The 23087-nt window shown below is 42.0% G+C and overlaps 1 protein-coding gene across 4 annotated transcripts in view; it reads left to right on the top strand.

Annotated features, from left to right (window-relative positions):
* mib1 (MIB E3 ubiquitin protein ligase 1) overlaps window positions 1-22692 on the top strand; it is a 57351-nt gene extending 34659 nt beyond the window's left edge. The window contains exons 13-22 of one of the 4 annotated variants that reach the window (XM_042429012.1): window positions 9765-9897; window positions 11087-11173; window positions 11644-11802; window positions 13778-13959; window positions 14735-14924; window positions 15010-15088; window positions 15213-15365; window positions 16805-16876; window positions 17671-17771; window positions 20290-22692. In XM_042429012.1, coding sequence (XP_042284946.1) covers window positions 9765-9897; window positions 11087-11173; window positions 11644-11802; window positions 13778-13959; window positions 14735-14924; window positions 15010-15088; window positions 15213-15365; window positions 16805-16876; window positions 17671-17771; window positions 20290-20430 — 1297 coding nt within the window. In that variant the 3' untranslated portion in view covers window positions 20431-22692. The remainder of the gene's footprint in view (window positions 1-9764; window positions 9898-11086; window positions 11174-11643; window positions 11803-13777; window positions 13960-14734; window positions 14925-15009; window positions 15089-15212; window positions 15366-16804; window positions 16877-17670; window positions 17772-20289) is intronic. The other 3 variants (XM_042429013.1, XM_042429014.1, XM_042429015.1) reach the window with 3 other exon arrangements.
* Window positions 22693-23087: the final 395 nt, after the last annotated feature.

The raw sequence follows: 23087 nt of genomic DNA on the forward strand, positions 1-23087 counted from the left end.
AGATCGCACGCTGAAGAATGCACCCATTAAAGATGCAGTGCAGTGACGAGTACATTCAGTGAGTCTGCGTACCAGTTAGATGCAGCATGCACCGTGACTTAATTGAAAAGTCCCCCAATCCTAGAAGCCCTCCCAGTGTCCACCTCTCCATGAGCTGGGACCAGTCCAACAGATCAGCCAGAGGACAAGCTGATACAAGCCCCAATCCCCCTGTGACCAATCAGAACGCCCACACTTCCTCCTAGGGCTGGGCCAACGGTGGCTCTGAGCCAATAGATAGGCTCAGCCATGCTGTAATGCTCTGTCTGTCCTGTGGCATGCTGAAACATTGAGTCCTGGCTGCTATGTTGCTATAGCACATGTTGGGAGAGGGAGGGGTGGGGGTAGCAGGGGGAGGGAGGGAAGGATGGATGGATAGAGGGGGAAAAGAGAGGAAACAAGGGATCGAGGGATGGATGGATGGAGGGAGGGAGAAAGGGAGGGAGGGAGGGGTGCATCCCTTACTGAAGGGACTCAAGGACATAAAGAGCTTTTGGGAAAGTGACTATAGCGTGCAAAGAGAAAAGCTTGCATTGTGAAGCCACTATACGCACTGATGGTATGTATTTTGCCCACTTGCCAAACCTAGAAAGAGCAGGATTTATTTGTGGCACTTTAAGTGCCTCAGCAATGCAGGTAATAAATATGACAGAGCAAGGTGATATACTTCCACGGCACAGCTGTCAGACATCTTTAATATTTTCTACCCCCCATTTACAAACAAATGTAGTTTATCTATTTACTTGATGTATTGGAATAAGTAATATAATTTATCAGTGCATTTGATGGGACTTCAACACCAGTGATGGCACTTTGGTTTGTGTTTTTATGTAACAGTAAGAAGCTTGCTCCGTATTTATTTCTTGGTGAGTGAATGCATGTAAAGCATCAGCATAAACCTAGCAGGATACTAGATATAGTTTCACACCCCACAACACTCAAGAAAACATGTCACTATGTCTATTTTTAACCAGCAGTTTACCTGATGTGAATATAGCATTTTTTTTTTTTGTATTTCTTCCTGCTGCGTACTTCATAGATACTGATATCAATAGGAGATGATATAAACATCCTGGATTTTAGTGAGGGATGTCTCCATCATGCTTTTGCAACCCCGTGGCTGGCCACAATCCAGCAACCCTTTTTTTAACAAGGTGAAACTGCTACAAACCTGTTTAGCAGTGATATATAGGGAACCAACTTTGCAGACCTGAGTCTTGCACGAACAGCTTCCAACTGGTTTTTGCCAGTGTGCTGGTCAAATGTGGGCTGAAACCACACTCAGTTCCCCATGTCCAGTCAGGCCGATGTTCACATCTAAACCAAGCTAAGCTGTTGAATAATGCAGGCCATGTTACCTTGGTAACCCGTACGGACACCAAAGTCAATGGCTCCCATGTAAATGCAGTATGACAGGCCGGAGAGGAAAAGGATTTCTGTTTGTTTGTGTCTTTTGGTGTGTTTTATGCAAGTGTGTGTGTGTGTGGATGTTTGTGTACTAACATGCAAAGAATACTGAAGAAAACCGGTAATGGCACAGCACTTAAAAAATAATCATTTATGTATTTGGCAGAATGGATTACGTGTAAAATTTGGGATGAAAAGCTTCAATGTAGGCTACTATCTGTAGAATCATGGATCAGTGTGAAATGCATTCAAGTTTCTATGGAGGCTTATCTGCACATTTTACAGTCCGTTCATACAGGCTCCATTCCTCCGCCATTAACAAGTTGGCTGTTTAGACATTTTGTGTGCTGCTCTGGGGCATATGGCCTGTTGTCCCAGTGCTTAGGGGAGGCAGTAGCCGATACAAGGCCCTTTGATCCCCATTATTTCCCATGGCAAACAATAGATTTTAATTACCAAACCGCTCTTTCAGCCACTGCCTCTTCCTCTGTATGTGTGCCTAGAAAGTGCAACTGCTGGAAAAAGTGAGACTCATCAGCTGCAATATGGCAGCTTGTTTGTGTCTCTTTGGATCTGCTCTGCCAATTACTATGGCAGAGAATTTGATGGTGTGTTATCCTTGTTTTGTTTTGTTTTTTTTTTCCCATCGTGTTTAAGGGGTGATACTGTTACCGCTGGCTTTCTGTGTGTAAAGGGACCCTCATAGGTTACAACATACACAGAGATGAACGTTTCAGGGGGAGTGTGAGGGTGAGTGTAATGTATTTGTGGGGGTAGAAAGGTTGGAGGCAGGCCGGGGGAGTGAGGGGTGATTTAAAGTGCTAGATTTGCCGTGAGACTGTATATCACAAGAGCCTCTCAGACTGTCTGCCCATATGGTGACAGTGTGGCAGGCTGCTGAGTGGCCGTCGATCGAAGGACCTTCAGAGCGGCTGAATTCTCCACCACTCTGCAAAACCCCCCCCAGTCAATCCCTCGGTTCTATTTACCGCTTTGTACCTCTGTGTGGAAACACTTGCAGTTAATTTCACCAGGCAGGAGTAAGTCTGATTTTGTTCCAAAGAAAGTGACAGGAACTTAATAATCACAAAAGGCCAGTATCTCCTTCAGAAAAAAAAAAGTCATTGACGGTCATAAATGAACCATTGGCTTCACAGATAAAAAGTCATTTAGATGCTGTTGGGTGGATGAGCTTATGGCTAAAAACCTGAAAATGATTCAAATGAAAATGACATGCTGGCCCAACACAAAGAATACTGATGATTTTTACTGCTAGAAAGCAGGCTAGAAAAATTAAAGCTAAAAATTAGGATTTTCCATCATTCAGACTTTTGGTGATGGTAGCAAAGCTTTCACTGTGAAGTGTCTGCACAAAATATTGACTAGCACCTTCTTCACCTTTGACTTTAGAAAAGCACAGATGGAGAATGTGTGATGTTACCCAAAGCTTTTTGAAGGAGTGTTTTGTAGGCCTGTGATGATGCACTTATCTCCCGATTCAATACTATCATAATACTTGGACGCCAATTCAATTCAGATTCTTGATTCAAAACAGATTCTCGATTGAACGAATAGAAAAAGGGGCTCTATTTTCAGTCTCTTGCTCCAGTATACTGTGTGCCAAACCATTCACTAGTGTCCTTAGTCCACTGAAATACAAAATGAAACATAACTGGCCTTTTTATTTTCAAAAGTTAACCGCATTAATGAATTAATTCATTTGAAAGCATCTTAAGAGTCTCCCGGCTGGTTGAGAATAACAAAATGAGGGGGAGGAAGAGTGCTCTGCTGTGTTGTTACTAACATTATGTCTCCAGCAGTAGAGAGCAGCCTCTGTGCTGCACTGCTGGCTGCAGGGAAAGCCATCGCTGTCCAAGACGCCGAGCTCTCGTTTGTTACTGCTGATCACTGCTGCGCTCCACTAACGTTAGTCTCCCAGTGACTGCGTAGAAAGTTCACAATATACTTCATGTTTGTCTTGCAAAGGTAATTATTTAGTCATTAAATCAAAAGATGCTTTCAACCGCTGCCTTTTTTTTGAAGATGAATTACAAGATAACTCTAGTGTGTGCATGCTGTAGACTGTCCGGGTGCTGCAATGCCCTTGCAGTTGAGTTCCTCCTTTTTTTTGCTCCTCCATCAACATCACGTTATCATCATCACAACATAAGAATGGTGATTCTTATGTGTTTGGAAGCCTGTATTTGGGCCCTTTGCAACCATGTTAACAATCGCTAAGGCCATAAAATCCAAAGATGGGCAAAAGCCTCCGTTTTCTTTCAGAGCGGCATAGTAATGAGCTCAGTTTCCACAACAGACATATCAGAGTGCAAAGCTGTGCAGCTGACAAGAAGGATTCATTTTTAAACACAGTAAGAGAAAAGCTGTATTTAAAGCAGATTGTTTGAGCAGGCGGTAGCATTTACCAGAGGGCTGTTTGTAGAAGAGGGAGCAAGCCGGGTGAAGGGGTCAGAGATGATTTTCTTTGCTCTGTTAGCAGGTTGTTTGAGGTGCAATGACTGTAATGATAGGAAAGAGAGACCAGTAAGTTTTTCGGATGCTCTGGTGACGCTGCACTCATGTCTTGTTTTTAGCTTTCACTTAAAGCGCCGTTTCAAAACGGTATAAAATGACAAGTCACTGATTTGAATGAGATTTTCAATTTTCTTTCCTTTTGGTTTTTATCTTATGTCAAGTCAACCATTCAAAATGCTATTACCAAATCCTGTCATGTGCTTTTGTCACTTTTCAAATTTATTTGCACATTGTCAAAGTGTATTTACTCCTTTTGAAGTCAGTCTTAGGTCAGCTACTTGCTACTTGCAAGACATTTTCATACAGCAGGTTCATTTCAATTTATTTTTATTAGTATGTATTTAACTGTCCCCAGATTTACAGATATGCTTGTTTTATAGGTAATGACGCTATCGAGCAATTGTTCACTATATTATAGAAGACTTAGGTGTCTCTTCATTCTAATATAATCTGCATGTCCTTGGTTCTTTTTTTTATGTCGTTTTTCGCTTTTTGGGTGCACAGATGTATATTATGACTATTATGGCTGGTGCGTGCTGAAATGAGAATGAGGTTTTTTCAAGGTGCTGAGCAGAATAAAGTGCAAAGGAAGAGCAGCATGGGAAAATAATTGGGTCATCTTGAACCAATGGGACATTAACACGCTATTGGGCTTCTCTGACTGTCTTGCTGCCTCCTTCTTCATAAATGAATCAGGACACCCCATAATACCAGATGATTTAAGGCTAATTAAAGCTAAGCATTTACAGGCCCCCACCTACTTCACGAATGGACAGACAACTGTACCTGAGATGCTTGAAAATGCACCTGGTGTCTTCTAAACAACCTTCAAGGCATCAGCAATGGCTAAAGTGATAACCAAAACATCATAGAAATGCACCTCTCTCCCGTCTTTCCCCCTTCCTGGTTTATGCAAATAGTCCTTAATAAAAGCATGCTCACTCAGGGCCTCAGGTACAGGCAGGCAGGGGAAGGTCACATTGTAGGGGAAATTATTCTCTTCACGGCATGGTAATGAAAGCCTTTTTTTTTTTTTTTTTATCGAGCGGAGCCAGTTAGGTTCTTGTCCTCAGCTCTCTGCTGCACTGCTGGCCTGGACGCTACCTGTGTTTATTCACTCTGTCCACAGCAGGACGGCCAATAGCTGTGGGATGGCTCTGACAAAGTGGACTGTTAGCTAATTGCTTCTAGGGGTAGAGTTATGGCCAGGATGAACTTGGAGTGATCTGGAGTTTAAGCAGTTATATTTTAATAATATAGAGTATATAATAAAAGACTGCTTGCATAATTTGCCACTTCCTATATCTATTGTGTATTTAGTGACAGCAGTGGAATTGACGGTAATTTCCCCTTTTATTTGAGATGGGGTCGTTCCAGTTAAATTTTTACACACACATTATCAAAAATAAGCGATATGTTAGCCTGCATTCCCAGTCAAAACAGCATGACTGCTAAAATCACTGAAATCCTGAACAGTTTTATCACTCTTACCCTCCCAGCTGCCAGTGACTTAGGCACTCGGTGCCTTCCAAACCTCTCACACATGATGAAGAGGGCCTCCCTGCCCAGAGTGGGAAGGAGGGGGGGGTGGTCCATTTGGAGTTGGTGTGTTGCATTTGTGAATGATTTGTTGGGAACAGGGTTCACTATTTCAAAGGACCTGAAAGTATTGATCCTGTCCCCGATGAGCTGACACCTCATGTATCGTCTGAGGTCGCCTCATCTCGAAAAGGCTGTTTCAATAAGGTCTCAGCATCAGAAGAAGGTATTGGGCAAGAAATATATGGACAGACCACATGGAGCTATGTGACAGCTAAGCTCCCTGTAGGCAAAATGGATACAGTTAGGTGACTAAAAACATTTTTGACAAAACAATCTCAACTCAGGGTTCACTTACTTTAAAGTGTATTAAATTGCTGTCTTCTTTCAACTGATGTTGTTTGTTTAGTTGTCTTGGAGATGGTTATCCGAGTAGCTGTAATGATTTCTCTGTAGCACTTTCCATATCTCTTGTCTACATTGGTTTATAAGTTAAGCACTTTTTTTTGATAAAGTCCTGTAAATGCTATGGATAAAATCACATAGTGACCCACCAATGAAGTGTGTGATACAGTTAAAAGGGTTGGAATTGTTTTGTCAAACTTCTATTTCCAAGGTCAAGAATAAACTTTGATTGTTAAAATAATCTTGGTTAAGGTGTTAGGGTTTTCAGTACCTCAATACCTTGCCTCACCTTTTCGGTGACTAATCTCTGATGCAGAATCTGGATCTCCTTTGTTGAGCTTGAGGCCTTAGTTAATGGATGAAAGTATGCCAAACACGTCTCCTACATCAGAGTAACCATATGTTTGTGCGCAGCCATTAATCTCAGACTGGATGTTGACTGTTCCCGTTTTGCCCTGTCCTACCCAAGTTATTGTCCCCCGACTCTCACTTCCTGTTGTAATAACGGCTACTGACCACCACACAGATGGCTGTCAGCCAGGCGAGGGCAGCAGAAGGGCCCTGTCGACCCCTACACTCACACGCGCAAACACACACACACACACATTTAGTTCACTGTCTTACACACAGTGACAAACGCCAACACACACCGAGCTGAGGGCGTCAGAGAACGTCGCGGTCAATGACAAATTGCAGTCCAAGACAACAGGCCCCGGTGTAGCTCTCCTGAGGGACTCTTGATATCTCTCACAGGGTGACCCAGTTCCATCATGTCTCCCCTTCTCCTTCTCTCCTCTACCATTCCCTTTCCTCAGCTGCAAGTCCTCCTGCAATCACAGAGACCATAGCGTAGGTTTTTGAGGTTCAGTTGTAAAAAAAGGAGATCCTCGCTTCCCTGTAAACGACTGTCCCCTTCACATAGCAGATAACCTCAACGGTCTGAATGTTTACTCTCAGGTTGAGTCAATGCCTTCAACTCAGTAAAAGGTCTGCAGCCTGAGCTGGCCAGACTCACTCTCCTCTTCACTCTCCCTTTTTATTCAACATCGTACGCTCACGGGCCAACCCAGTTTCTCTTATACCCCCTTCAGTCACTGCTAACATCACTTACCCAAGAGATAAAAAACAACTAGGATTTATTTCTTGGTTCTTAATTCACTCTTTTTTTTCTGCCTTTACAGCAAATAGATTAACTGCAATGCAGTAGTGCCAGTATGGGGCATTAATATTAATGTCCGCCCATTTCACCCAGCGTGGCAGGGAGCCTGTCAATCCAGACTTCTATTGGAGGGGCTCCCTACCCCAGCAAACACCTGCCCTGCACTCCAGTGCCTCGTACTGACACTAGAAGGCGCCAATCTGCCCCTATAGTGCAGCAAGCGTGGATTCATTGGCTAGTTGTTCTACATATAGGAGATATCTCCAGCCAATCCAGATCGCACAAATGTTGTGTATTGCACCAATAGGTGGAAGAAAATGGGCACAAAAGGAACAAAGGCTTTATGTGGGACAATTGCCCTTGATTCTGTTGGAAGTAGTTTAGAAAAAAAAAATGCATTTCTGTATTGTCTATCAGCCCTAAGATAAAAGAGGGTTATGTTTAACCACTGGGAATAAGTTTTATGTTATAGCTTCAGGCAAGAATCTGATGTGGCAAGGTCCTTTTTTGAATAATTTATTTGTTTTAAGTCTCAACTTCTACTCAGTGGGAGCGCAACGGATGAAATTACTCAAAAGTTCCCAGCGAGAGGGTAGATCTACGGTATGCAAGCATATAGTTCTTTGTAACAAAGGCGACACATTATGAATGTGAGATTAGGCAGAAGGGGTGCGGTTGATCACATTTAAGCAGTGCTCCTCTGCATTAAGTGGTTGAAGATGGCTGCAAGCAATGCAGGTGTGTGTGTGTGTGTGTGTGTGTGTGTGTGTGTGTGTGTGTGTGTGTGTGTGTGCGTAAGCCTCTGTGCAATGAGAGGTAGAGAGAGAGCGAGAGAGCCTGGGATCAGTGTGCTGCGCTGTTCATCACTGCAGCAGTACACCAGCTCTGGATCTCTGTCCGCACAGAGGTGCTGAATGCCTGCCCCCCTGCCTCTCTGCCCCTCTTTCTCTGCTTTCCTCAAGAGGGTGTGCTGATGATGCTCTCTTTCATTACTCCAGAAGGAGGGAGACAAGCTGTAAGTTTAGCAAAAACCTGCAGGGAACCAACCATCCTGATTACCTTCAGTGTAAAAGCCTGCCAGCATGTTCGTTTGCATTTCTTTCTTTGCTCTGTCTCAGTAGTTAAAGCTTTTCATTGATTGTGCAGGCTGTGGCCCTCCTGCCTTGCGCTGGAGCCCATTTCCTCCCTGCACTGCTCCAGAGCCTATTTACCTCACTTTTGTGGACGTAAACACTTCAGCGCTCACATGGGGCTGCTCTGCCGTATCCAAGTCAGAGTTAAATCGGCTGCCTGCTTTTGTCGCAGTTCAAAGATATGCCCTGCATGATTATTCAGGGTTAATCAAGGTCAGAAGTGTTCCTTCCAGCTTTGCTGCTTTAATGCTTATTGAAGGTACAGTGTGTACCTAACTCCAGATGAGATACAAGAACTGTTCAGGGATATGGCTTTTAAGTTTCTCATTTCATATTCCATAGTATTTGTACAAATTGAATAGTTGTGTTTGCTGTCTTGTTTCTCATCACATACGCCTGATTGATGCAACGTTCATACACTACAATAGGAATAAGTCTCATTTCAGTGTTCACATGTACCGTATGCTTGGGGGTTTACATATGGGCTAAAACAAATAGAGTTGGAAGAGAGGAGCAAAGAGATAATGTATGAATTCAAACATAAAGTTAAGCTGCCATGCAATGAAACACAGTTGACGTAATAGGATGGAGGGTGTTAACTCACATCTATTTATTTCTAATCACAACTTTATTACAATAAATCTGCTTCTTCTTGAGTTTTTTTTCTTATTTTTCCCTGCTGTCTTTTTTTGCCATCCTTATATTTAATAAAGAATGGAAACACTGTATATGCGCGGCTTCCTTTTACCGTTGAAACTGAAGTGTCTTTTCTTCAATGACGCTGCAGGGAGTGACAGTCAATTTCCCTCCTTATCCCCACTGTGACACCGTGACTCTTTCACAGTCTTCCTCTTGTACAGTTGCTTTTGCAGCCACATCTCTCTGTGGCACACATCCTCTAAATGACCTTCAGTTCAGAACAGAACTGACTGGCTGTCTTCACCACGCCAGGCCACTTCTGTTAAACAGCGCTGTTTAAACAATGTTTTATTTTCCTCCTTCCCACCCTGTCTGTTTCTTCCCCGGGAGGAGACCTGAGTGAATGCAGCTAAATCTTGTGTAATTACCATTTTGCCTCCCAATGATAGGCTCTTTTGCGCATCATCATGGGAAAAGTGTCTTCCTTTTTTAACTGACGAGATGGTAGTGGGATGGCACTTTAAAATAACACGCAGCACTTGTACTGCTCAAAGACTGATGTAAATAACACTGCTTGGGAAAGCTACTCCTCCCTAAGTTGATTTAGTATTCTTGTCCCCATGTGTGAAAATGGGATATGCTCTGCTGTAAAAAGAAAAAAAAAAAGTATATTGGAATATGCTGTGTATCAGCAGTACAGACTCTGTGATATGTTTGCTTACAAAAGCTTGTGTCTGGCCCCCAAGCTAGCATCCAGTGTGACACATTTAGTCACAGATAGATGAATTTTGGCATTTTACATCACAAATTTAAACCTTTCATCTAATTGAGTGTATTGTCTTGACCTTTTTCTAATGTCCAGTCAAACACTCACTTCTCTGCCTCTTTTTTTTTTGCTCTCTTCACAGTGCCATGCGTGTGCTGCTATCCAAACTGCCAAGGCCCTGGATTGTAGATGAGAAAAAAGATGACGGTTACACCGCACTGCACCTGGCTGCCCTCAACAATCATGTGGAGGTGGCTGAGCTGTTGGTCCACCAGGTAACAATACGGACAAACACACAAACGCTTTCCGAGCATACAAATAGCTCATCTTAATGCTCATATAATCACTTAACCGGACAACAGATGCGGTTATTCATACGCCCTCTATTCACACATACTTTATTGGCCTGTAGCAGAGCTGCAGCAGCCCATTCTGCACTCCTGGCTCTTTCTCACTACACACCGTTAAGAGCAGCATCTACTGCACTCCCTGCAGCGAGCAAGCTGTAGACCAGTTGAAGCTGCTATAACTGCCTTTTTTTTTTTTTTTTTTTATTGAATCCATACAGTTCACAAGGCCTCCAGGGGTATTCTGTAGTGCTGCTGGGCCTTATATCCTCCTCCTTCTGCAATCACAGGTTCATGCTCCTTTTTCCCCTCTGAGATTGCAGTTTTAGCTCCCTGAAGACTTGACATACAGGAGTATACAGCAAAAGTCACCTGACCAAGCGGGAACTGGGTTAATTAGGATATGGTGCAAGGCAGCAACGTAGCTGCAATGTCCCAACGTGTGAATGTCTGCTGTGCTAGCTACCTTTCAGAGGGGACGGCCTTTTTTCCAAAGTCTCTGCAATGGGCTTGTTCACAGTGATGGCTCAGCTTTCTATTCAGAAATTGCGCCACACTACAAGGTGCACTGCAGATTCTCTGCCAGCCAGCCAGTCAGTCAGTCTTATTACTTGGGGATTTCACACACTGCCTGATTACAATGCTTATCTTCGCTCCACATCTCCTCAGCTGAGGTGTTCGCAATTGGAAATGACAATCACATGCAGCGTTATTGTAGGATGCGTTTTTTTTTTTTTTTTCCCAGCCCCCCAGGTGATACTTTGTTGGTCGGCAGGGTTGAAAGAAGCAATGTTCTGTCATGATACAGAAAGTCAGATTGTTCAGCACATTTTTTCATATGCTGAGCTATTATAAACATTTTTAACGTACTACTTCCCTTTTTTTGTGTGTTTGTTTGTATTTGCTTTGTGATGCAGTGATGCTGATCTCAAGAAAAAAAAAATCCCTAAGGGGACAATAAAATCTATCTTATCTTATTTGTCTACATTATCACTTGTCTCTCTTATCTGTGTGTGCATATGTATGTGTGATTAATTATGGTTTCTTGTTAATATAACAAAAAAATGCTCTCATTTTTTATGGTGTGTGTTTGCTCCTCTCTTGTTTCACCTCCCAGGGCAACGCCAGCTTAGACATCCAGAACGTCAACCAGCAGACAGCCTTACACCTGGCGGTTGAGCGTCAACATACCCAGATAGTCCGGGTTAGTAGGCGCTCTTCTTTCTTATCATTTTTTCTTTTTTGATTGTCTCCTTTTCACCTCTGCCACCAACTGATCTTGTCTTTGGTTATCTCTTTATCAGTCCTTCAGTCTGGATTATACACAAAAGGGAATAGAACAAAAACAATGCAACCCTACATTTAATTTAAAGTAGTGGATGTCCTGCAGATGAATCAGGTCCCAGTTTCAGATTGATGCTGTGTAGGGAAAATGCTTTCTGAGGCAGTTTGGTTAGAGTCATTCAGTGTAGTGTTGGATTGAGATTGCCACGTTGCCATCTTGTGGTCTCAAGAAAAAATGCAGTCCATCCAGCATTGTAAGCAGCGCTATAATACAGCACTGTGGTATTTGCATTGTAGCATATAATTAAAGTTGCTTTATGGTTGATGCAGGAGTTTCTGCTTGACTGCCTGTTTGTGTGACTTGTCTTACTTGTACTTCTTTTTTAACAGTTGCTGGTGCGGGCAGAGGCCAAGCTTGATGTGCAGGACAAGGACGGGGACACACCGCTCCACGAGGCACTGCGTCACCACACACTGTCCCAATTGCGACAACTCCAAGATATGCAGGATGTCAGCAAAGTAGAGCCCTGGGAACCCTCCAAGAACACAGTAAATATACATTTTTTCATTTAAAACCCTGTTCCTTACCAAATTTACCCTGCTCCAAGGGTTTGTTTTTGATATATCAAACCACAGAAGTGTTAACATGTAAAAAGCTAAATGACTTTGTGCATAGTCTAATACTTAAGAAGTGCAGGTAACAAGAAGGAAATCTCAACAGACTGAGAAAATATGACTGAAATATGGCTGCAACTGCACACTCATGAGCTAAGATAATGTATTTGATGCAAATGGGCTGACAATATTCAATTGAATATTCCCAAATATAATCGGCTAGAAACACAAGGCTCATTAATACAGTACTTAAGATGAAACGTAACCAAACGTAATAAGACTATCTGCCACTACTCATGGCTCTTTAAGATGTGTTACTCATGACTCATGACTACTTTTTCCTATTCGAGGTCACAGGGACTCTTGAGTCTTACCCAGCATGCATTGGCCAGAACACTGGAAACACTCCAGACAAGTTGGCAGTATATTGCAGAGCTGGTGCACAGAGAAACACATTCACACTTAGGGACAGTTTAAGCCACTTTTGTACATAAACCCTGTGTGTGAAGTAGAATAATGCATTCATTTCACCTTGCTTTAACATCTGTACCGGACTACAAAAATGGAGTCAAAATGTATGGTTGAGAGTCATCACCAACACTGTTTGGTTATAATAATCTTATTACTCTCTTTGAACAGGATAATGGCTGGGTAATTATTTATTATATGATTATAATCAGATATATAAAACATGTTACAGTTTCCAGTTCATATGAGCTGTATGTCTTTGTCTCTGTGAAAAGAAACCAGAGCTCCCACAGTCGAGATAACATATAAACCATGCTCTATAAGAAAAATAGACATTTTTTGTCAACAATTGTATGCTTGTCTCTTACAACAACACCGGTGATCATAGAGAAGTATAATCATGTTCTGCATTTAGCGTTTATAATTTTGAGAGGTTGTCATTAGAGTTGTTTTGTCAGTATCCTGTAACACACCTGTATGAAGATTAGTATGTGACCCATTGCCCAATGTTGTGAAAAACGATGACAGATCACACTTAGACAGCAAGCTCAGTGCTCCTCAGTCCCCCGTCATCCGCATCACTGGACAGCCCAGTCTCCTCGTCCCATCATTCAGACAGCAGCCTGACACCAGCACAGAGCAGTCAACCAGCTCGCCACCGCCTCTTGACCAGCCTGAATGAGTTCATCCTTCTGTAGAGGCCAACGCAGGCATGTCAGACCAGAACCCCCTTTCCATGTTAACACCACATCACTAAATCCCTACAGGGATACATTTAAGGCTAGAGGGGCCTACCTGCAGTGACAGACTTTTCTTACCTGTCACCTTCTGTCTCTCTCTCACTTCTTTCTCATGTCCGCCTCAGCCTCCTCTCGTCTAACCCCCTTCCTGCCCTCTCTGGTTCCCCAGCGGAGGAGCGGAACAGACAGACAGTGGGCCTAATTGAGATATATGCAGTTGGGTCACTCTCCCATAGCTCCCCCCCCCCCTTCAAGATGAGAATTGAATTAGCCGGCCCGATGGCTCCATCAGCAGAGATGTAAAAGCTACTGGTTGAAGACGATAAGACATGGAAGGCCCAAATTGCTAGAAAGAGAGAGCGGCTACGAGTCGGGCTAGTCACACTGAGGAAGGGGAGGGAGAGAGACGGGACAGTTAATGGGATTTTGGGCAGGGGTGAGGGGGTTACACTGCCCGAGAGGCGTCTTAAGGCCTGTCTTTGATTGGCTAATTAGTGATGATCTGATAGCGCTTTGACATGGATCATCTGATTTAACTCTGAATAATATTAAAATCAGTAGTCCTCCTGCGCATAAGGGGGTTTAAGTGCAAGAGTGTGTACTCTCATTGGCTTCAACTTGAGAACTATCTTTTGTGTGAAAAGTCAGAATATGTGTCTCTGATTTTTTTTTTTTTTCTGCTTTTGTGTGTTTGTCTGCAGTTAATCATGGGCTTGGGCACCCAGGGGGCAGAAAAGAAGAGTGCAGCATCCATCGCCTGCTTCCTGGCTGCCAACGGAGCGGACTTGACCATTCGTAACAAGAAGGGCCAGTCCCCTCTAGACCTGTGTCCTGACCCCAGCCTCTGCAAGGCTCTGGCCAAATGCCACAAAGAGAAGAGCAGGTAAACATCTCTTAAAGGATTAGTTTGACATTATTTGCTTTCTTGCCGAGAGTTTGGATGAGAATATTGATACCACTCTCATTATCTGCTTGTAATATATGAAGCCGGAGCCAAGAGGTGGTTAGCTTGACTTAACATTAAAGAGTGGAAACAAAGGGAAACAGCTTGCCTCTTCCAGCAACTTTAAAACTACTGATTAACATGTTATATCCTCTTTGTTTTATCTGTACAAACACCAAAGTTTTAAGATGACAAGTTGTGATTTACGACCAGTTATGTGCCAGAGAAATGTTCGGAAAGACACGGCACCTGGCCAAGATATAGCGCGTTAATTCGTGAGCTTTAGAGGTGCTTCCAGCTTTGTACTAAACGCTCTGGCTTCATATTTAACAGACAGATGTAAAAGTGTATCAGTTTTGTCATCTAACTCCCAGAAACCCTTGTTACACACAGGGATGAAATGGAACTTACAAGAGTAGGTGTTTTAAAAGTACGCTCATGCACCCACAGACTGTAACAGCAGCCGAAAGAGAGAACGGAAGCGAGCGCCATCTCAGGAAAATCATCAGACAATCCTATTGATTTCCTTTCTTTGCTAACAATGTTTCATGTAGGGCTTTTGTTTCCTTTTCTTTCCTTTTTCCTCCCTCTGTTCCTTTTAGTCTCTCTCCGTCTCCCACTATTTTCTTTGTTCTCCGTCAGCCTCTCTTACAGATAATCTCCTCTGTTCTCACTCTCATTCTCTTGTGTTTTATTCTCTTCTTCTCTGTTCCAGTGGCCAGGTGGGCACCCGCAGCCCGTCTCTGAACAGCAACATCGAGTCGCTGGAGGAGTGTATGGTGTGTTCAGACATGAAGAGAGACACTCTGTTCGGGCCCTGCGGACATATCGCCACCTGCTCCCTCTGCTCACCACGTGTCAAGAAATGTCTCATCTGCAAAGATCAGGTCCAGTCAAGAACTAAGGTATTAAAGTTACCACCATCTATCCTACCCAGAAATAAACATGATGCAGCATGAATAGACACTTTTATTCCCCCTTTTTCCACAGATTGAGGAGTGCGTAGTCTGCTCTGACAAAAAGGCAGCAGTGTTGTTCCAGCCCTGTGGTCACATGTGCGCTTGTGAGAGTAAGTCGCACACATTTTAACATCCTAACCTTGACTTTTGCTGCCTTTTTTTTCTATAAATTAACATATTGTGCGTACACAGACTCAGCATTCAGGTCTAAACAGTATGTCTCGTTGTCTCCAGACTGTGCCAGCCTCATGAAGAAGTGCGTACAGTGCCGGGCTGTGGTGGAACGCCGCACCCCCTTCGTTCTTTGCTGCGGAGGGAAAGGTATGGAGGATGATGCCGCTGATGATGAGAATGATGATGATGATGATGATGATGATGATGACCTTAGTGAGTGAATCTTCCACACGTTCCCTTTTAATTCCCCTTTTTTTATTCTTTCTTTCTTTCTTTCTTTTTCTTTTTTTAGTCTCTTTTAAAAAAATATCTGCTTTAGCCCTTATTCATTTTCTTTGCTTTGTTGCTGCCTTGCTTGTGCATTTTATTCTTATGTTTGCATCACTGATATGTTGTTTTGTTGTCTGTTTTCCATCCATTAGAACTGTACAGGTTCAGTCAGAGATTTGAATCAGCTATTATTGCTTTTTAAAATTGATAAAAAAAACTCTTCCAGCACTGTTAGATCTGACATGTTTTAATCATTTATTTTAATCTTGTCACTTTGTACAAGCTTCTTTTTAGATATTGACTATAGTGGACAACGGCCTCACTAATGCTTGTCTGAAATTCACCACATACTCTACTCTTTTTTTTTTTTTTTTAAAGTTTCAAATGGATCGTATCATAATCTATTTATAGGTGGGATCTCAGAAGCCATTTCAAGATGAGTTTTACTGACCCGCACTGAATAATGCAATAATATCAAAGAGTATGCAGACAACCTGATCACTTTATTCATGTTTGTGTGGCCTCTAAAAGTTTGACTAATCACATTCGCATAAAATGGGCAAACTTATGTGTAAGCAATAAGCATATGCTAAAGGTCCTGTAGCCTTTATTATACATGCATATTAACTGAACTGAATTATAATACCTTCCTAGGAGTGAATTTCTGAAGGATACAGAACAGTTTTAGACCGATAAGATATTTTAGATACAACACCTCATGGACAGCAGCCCTGAATGTAGTCAAAATATTGTAACTGGCTTGTAATGAAGTGTATTAATGTATTTATTTTTGGTTGCATCCACAATCCATCTTCTTGTCTTCAAGTGAAATACAGTGTTTTATTGTTTTTTTATTGTTATTATTGGTGCATCTCACCGATGGTTACTCTTATCGTGTTTTTCACATTTTATGTTGAGTTAAAAGGGAAACTGTTGTAAGTTCACTTACCAATGCAGGTCCAGACACACATACACTCATGCAAGGGGCAGCATTTATTGTTTATCTCCTTTCCCTTCATCCCGACTGTTGATGTCTTTTATGAAAGAAAACCTAGTGCACGAAATTCATCTGTTGATTTGAATGTACCTCTAACACAGTGATCACAGGCTTTAGACTCTTGACTTCATGCTTAAGCATTGGCTGATGGCAAAAAGAGAAAGAATCACTTGCCGCTACGCCTTTTAACTATCAATACTATATAGATGAGACTCTATTTCCCTCTTTTTGCCCGATCATTGTTTTCCGACTTGCTGGCTTCCTCTTCAAATTCTTTTTTCTGAACCTCCCTTAGAGGCTGTAGTGAGTAGTTTTTGGTCCTCAGGCCAACTGTTGAGCTGGTGAGGACGGCTCCTTCTATAACAATGTGACTGGTTATTCCCAGCAGGGAGCTCTAACACTATGGCAGGGGGATCGCAGGATCTTCTCCAGCCCAACAATCTGGCACTAAGTTGGTGTAAGTATGCCTCCATGATCCCCTCCCTTATCAGAGCCCTTTTTCAAAGAGCTCCCCAGAGTGCTGCCCTCGCCCCTCTCCCCTCCCCTCACCCTTAAAACCCTCGTTTTCTTTCAGTGATACACACACCATAATCAATAGATGCTGATATATATATATATATATATATATATGTATGTGTATATATATATATGTATATACATGATGCATATGCCAAGAATCACACCAGTACTCGCTATTTCTGGCAGATATTTGGCTGTTGACAAGCAGCTAGTATGAGCCGGAGTCCCCAGCAGGGCCCCAGTCCAGCTAATTCTTGTTGAGTGCTCAAATGATCCATTCAGGCACTTTTCCACTCATATCATTATATATCCTGTGGATTGTAAGATGCCAAAAAACATTGCATGATGTTTTGCCTTGTGCCAGTTTATGTTTCAAATAATTACAACAGCATATGCTTTTCTGAAATCAAGTCATTTAAAAGTGAGTGCAATGCCAGCATAGGCTGCTAGAGCCCAAGTTCAATCTGCCAAACATAATAAAACTCAGAGTGCATGTGTTTGCAATCCTTGCTCATGTTTTAAATATAATAGGACTCCCAGCTTTTTTCCAAAATGGCAATGTTAAAGTGGCTGCATTTGTGTTTTATTGGCAATAAAGTTGTCATTATAAGAAGGTGAAGTTTGATGTGGCCACTGATGCAAACTGTTTTTTTTAGTCTCTAAATTGGTTACTGCATTTCCTTTTTTCTCCTCAACCTGTTTTTTTTGTATTGTTATATTGTGTCGAAACAGCTAGCGGAAACATTCCAGCCCTGCAGAGAGACAAAGACAACACCAACGTCAACGCTGATGTACAGAAGCTACAGCAACAGCTTCAGGACATCAAGGAACAGGTAAGCCCAAACTGAACTGTAGACCAGGTTTTGGCCGGCTGATACTTCCTCAGAAGTTGATAATCGTCACCTGAGGACCAAGGAATGTGAAAATGTTGTTTCATCCATGCCTTTGAGATACAGAATGCTTGCTCCCATTTAGTGGATGTGTCGAGGGTGAAAATAAATGAGCATTGACAAGTACAAATATTAAATGGTGCAAAGTGTGTATTAGTAAACATATCTTTAAACCTTTAATCTGAGAATTATTGATTATTTAGTCAATAAAATGGTAGAATATATTGGAAAAGGACCATCACAAGTTCCCACAGCCCAAACAAGATTGTCTAGAATTTGCTTGTTTTGTCCAACCTGCATTCAAAAACCTTCCAGCTAATGAATCTGAATTAGCTGCTTTAGTAATAAGTAGCACCAAGGCTAACAAAACATGTATAATACCAGTCAAAAGTTTGGACACATCTACTCATTCAAGAGAATTTCTTAATTTTTACTATTTTCTGCATTGTAGAACAATACTGAAGACATCAAAACTATAAAATAACCTGGTTTTGTAGCAACTATCAAAGCGTAACAATTAGCTGCTTAGAGAGCTAATGTAGGGAGGTCTGTCCGGCACACTGACTGTGTCCAATCCAAGAGCAAGAGTCTGTAGCTGCGTTATAGTTGTTTATTGACACGCTCATTTAAAAAAAACAAAACACTTTTACAATACAAGATGTTCTGCATAGATGTCACTAAACCTGACGAAAAGGATAGCAGTCAACAGAAAATGACGGCACCCTACTCACCCTCTCTCTGTTACAAACAAAACTGATAACAAGCAGGTGCAGGTGATATTAATTACTGCCGCCATGCCCTGGTGACACACACACACACCTAGCTCCACACACAGGCACACACTCCTGCAACTACTATTGTTGACTGAGTGGCCCAACCCAACCCAAAAACATCCCCTCCCTACATATGAAATCATGTAGTAAACAAAAAAGTGTTAAACTGAAATATCTTTCATTCCTCAAAGTAAACACCTTTTACTTTGATGACAGCTTTGCACACTCTTGGCATTCTCTCAACCATCCTCATGAGGTCGACACCTGAAATGCTTTTCCAGCTGTCTTGAAGGAGTCCCCACATATGCTCAGCACTTATCGGTTGCTTTTCCTGCACTCTGCGGTCCAATTCATCCCAAACCATCTCAGTTTGGTTTAGGTTGGGTGATTGTGGAGGCCAGGTCATCAGCTGCAGCACTCCATCACTCTCCTTCTTAATCAGTTAGTCCTTACATAGCCTGGAGGTGTGTTTTGAGTCATTGTCCTGTCGAAAAACAAATAATGGTCCCACTAAGTGCAAACCACATGGGATGGCGTGTCGCTGCAGAATGTTGTGGTAGCCATGCTGGTTAAATATGCTTTGAATTCTGAATAAATCGCCAACAGTGTCGCCAGCAAAGCTCCCCTACATCATCACACCTCGTCCTCCATGCTTCACAGTGGGAACCACACATGCAGATACCATCCATTCTTGGACTCATTAGACCAAAGTACAGATACAGATTTCCACTGGTCTAATGTCCACTCCTTGTGTTTCTTGGCCCAAACAATTCTCGTCTTCTTATTGGTCTCCCTCAGTAGTGGTTTCTTTACAGCGGTTCAACCATCAAGGCCTGATTCACACAGTCTCCTCCAAACAGTTGATGTTGAGATGTGTCTGCTACTTGAACTCTGGGAAGCACTGATGTGGCCTCTAATCTGAGTTACCGTTAATTGGCGATTTCTGAGGCTGGTAACTAATGAACTTATCCTCTGCAGCAGAGGCAAGTCCAGTTTCATCATAGCGTTTGATGTTTTTTGCGACTGTACTTGAAGAAACTCTTAAAAGTTTGCAGATTGACTGACCTTCATCACTGGACTATTGTTTCTCTTTATTTACTTGAGAGGTTCTTGCCATAATATTGTTTATTACAGTAAAACAGGGCTATTTGCTGTATACCAACAATACCTCGGCACAGCAGAACTGATGGTCTCAAACACGTTAAGAAGGTAAAAAAGCTGTCATCAAGGCAAACAGTGGCTACTTCCAGGAATCTGAAATATGAAACATTTTGGTTTGTTTAACACTTTTTTGATTACTACACAATTCCATCTGTGTTTTTTTACAGTTTTGATGTCTTCATCGTTCTTCTACAATGTAGAAAATAGTAAGAATAAAGAAAAACCCTTGAATGAGTGGGTGTGTCCAAACCTTTGACTGGTACTTTATAAGCCACACCGTGGCTGAGCTGAACACAATAGTTCCACATAGAAACAAAGCATGTGTGACTCAAGAACTACCAATAAATAACATTGAATTGAACTGGGAGGTGATGACCCCTGCTGTAAAATGTTGTGTAATCCAATGGACGTCTGCGTCATAGATGTTTCATCCAGGGCTTGGCTCAGTTAGTGATTTTCTGAAAGTTGAAATGACTTTACCCCAACAGAACATATGAACTGTGCTACTTCTCTCCATCTGTCTCCAGACCATGTGTCCGGTGTGCCTGGACCGGCTGAAGAACATGATCTTCATGTGCGGCCATGGCACCTGCCAGCTGTGCGGGGACCGAATGAGCGAGTGCCCCATCTGCCGCAAGGCCATTGAGCGCCGCATCCTCCTCTACTAGAGATCCCAAGACTTTTTTTTTTTCTTCTCTCTCTCTCTCTTTAAGCCCACCCTGACCACGCTCGCAATGCCACAACCACACCAGCTGCTGCTGCTGCTGCTCGACCATCCTCACAGCACCCGAGCCAGCCAGCCAAGGGCGTCCTCAGATGTCTTATTCTACACAACAAATGCTCTCTTAATGGTTTGATTGTGCTCTGATGGAATTTCTGTTACAAAACAAGGAAAAAAAAAAAAACGAATTGACTTTTATTCTGCGGTTCTGTCATCACGTGTCCTAACTGCAGCCAGAAAGATGCTTGTTTCACGGACGTCGCCTTTTTCTTGTTGTGTCATTCACTCTCTGCCTCTTTTCCACCATCCCCTCTTCATCCTTCTCTTTCTGTACTGCTTTCTCTGTTTTTACTTGATATGTGAAACTTCTTTCCTCTCTTTGAGTCGGAGGTGGCTCCTTCAGACTCATGGTCTTGGATATGAAAGGGTCCTATCTCTGGATCTCACTCTGGAATCACAGAAAATTCAGAAGTGTGAGGTGGGATCTGTTCCCTTTTGTTGTAAAGTTCTCATAAATCTGCTGCAGGCCTTCTGATGCCAGCTGCAGTCACCTTTTATTGTAATTGTAAATCCTTATGCAAGTGTATTGGTATCGGAAGCTCCTGATGTGGATTTTAAATTCTTAATTTTGTCATGACAGTATGGCAAGTTTGTGACACATTACTGTATGCACAACTTAAAAGGTTCAGTGAGTGTTTTAGCTTCATGTCAGTGTTCAGCTTGGCTGTTGTGACTATACGCTATATGCCAACTGTCCTTGCAGCAGAAGACCAGATGTTGGCAGTTTTGCACTAGCACATGTCCTGAGGTGGGATAAGAAAAGCTGAGTCAGGGTAAAAGCGCTTTTTCCGCACTGACTTTGGAGGTCCACTTCAGCTCAGCGATAAAACAAAGATAAGAGTAGTCTGACTGCCAGGTAGCAAGCCACACCCGTACTTTATTTACCAAGCTGTACCGAGAACGACAGCAGTGTTGCAACACCTTTTTGGCTGCGGATACCAGAGCGGCCAGTCAAGCATTCAAGACAAACACACAAACTCATTCAGCTTCTGTCCAGTGAACAACCCTTGTTTGACCTATTTGTTGTACACACAAACCCACACGATGCAAACATTTATGAGTATCTCGTCACGAATTGATGTAAAACTGTTTCAAGACTTGGTGGTATTGTCTGACAAAAAAAAAAAAACTGTACAATTCAATTAGCATTGCTAATTTACCATTTATGACTCTGTGCCATTTGCTTCCAAAAATCTACTTGTTAAATAACTTGTATGGGGATAAGGTGCTCTTTATCTTGTATTACCTTTTTTTTTTTTTTTTTTTTTTTAATTTAAGTGTATTTCCTTTCTCAAAATCAGCATTTATTGAGCTAGAGAGTACAATCTATTAGAACACTAAGACGAAAAATGTAGATTAAATTATTTTGTATTGCTGCCCAAAAAAAATAGGATTTATAGGTATCACTGCCTTCCTAATATGTAGCCTCAAAATCTCTCAAACATTCTGCTTTAATATTAATGTTGAGATACATTTGTGATGTTTTGCGTTTGCTTCTTTCTGTTTGTTTTGCAATAGCTTTCTAGCAATCATCGGTAGAAGCGTTTTTTTTTTTTTCTTTCTCTGAAATAGGTCTCTGTAAGCCTAACTTGTTAATTTGTGAAACGGGAAAAAAAAGACATTTTGTTGTCAAAAGTGTCGAGTATCTTTCCACCAGTGTTTCTTTGGGAGGAAAGCTAATGGTTTTTAAGACAGAACTTGCCTTACCTCTTTTAAAAGGCAGTTGCCCATGTAGAGACTCGGCAAGGTGGCCAGCTCGCTCCGCTATGTGGGAATGTGCAACCGCATACAAGCATCTCTCTTTTTTTTTTTTGTTGTTTTTTTTTTTTTGTTTTTGTTCTTTTCAGGACTGAAAGTGACTTTTTTTGCGTACAGTTTTGACTCTTTTCACTGATCATGATAACACTAAAAGCTAGAAGCACTAATACGCTTTATGGTAGTGTTGTCTTGTTATGGTTGTTATGAAAAAGCCTATTTTGTACTTTATTTTGTAACTGTCCTGTTGGAAATGTATCAGTAGTATTTTCTTTGGCATGAATGTTTGACATGCAGTACGACATGTATCATGAAAACCGTTCAGTCTGTATTGCTAATAAGTGCTTTTAAAACAACCATATAGCTGAAATAAAGTTCCAAATGAACCATGGGACATTAGACGTCGTGTTTGCTTTTTCAACTTCTTTCACCGTATTGTTAATTTGATTCTTTTTGTTGTTTTTCAAGTTGAGCTCAGATGTAGTTAGCTTCTTATAAGCCGAGATTAGCATTTTGTTGCTTTTATCCTGCTGTGCAGCGTCTGCCTCACAGTGGAGACAGGTTGGCAGAGATGGGAGGTGTGGGATAATTGAAAATGCTAACACCTAATAATGACTCAGCACCAGTGTGTGATAGGTCAGCTATGCTAATCAGAAAAAGAGAGAAGAGAAAAGAGCAAGGATAAAGAAAACCGTTCGAGAGAGATGACAGAGAACCAAATAGAGTGATGTATCTTCTCCAGTGAGCAGTGTGACAGCAGGACATCTCACAAGGCATCTCCCTGGCACT

Source organism: Thunnus maccoyii, chromosome 12, assembly GCF_910596095.1.
Source record: "Thunnus maccoyii chromosome 12, fThuMac1.1, whole genome shotgun sequence".
NCBI lineage: Eukaryota > Metazoa > Chordata > Actinopteri > Scombriformes > Scombridae > Thunnus > Thunnus maccoyii.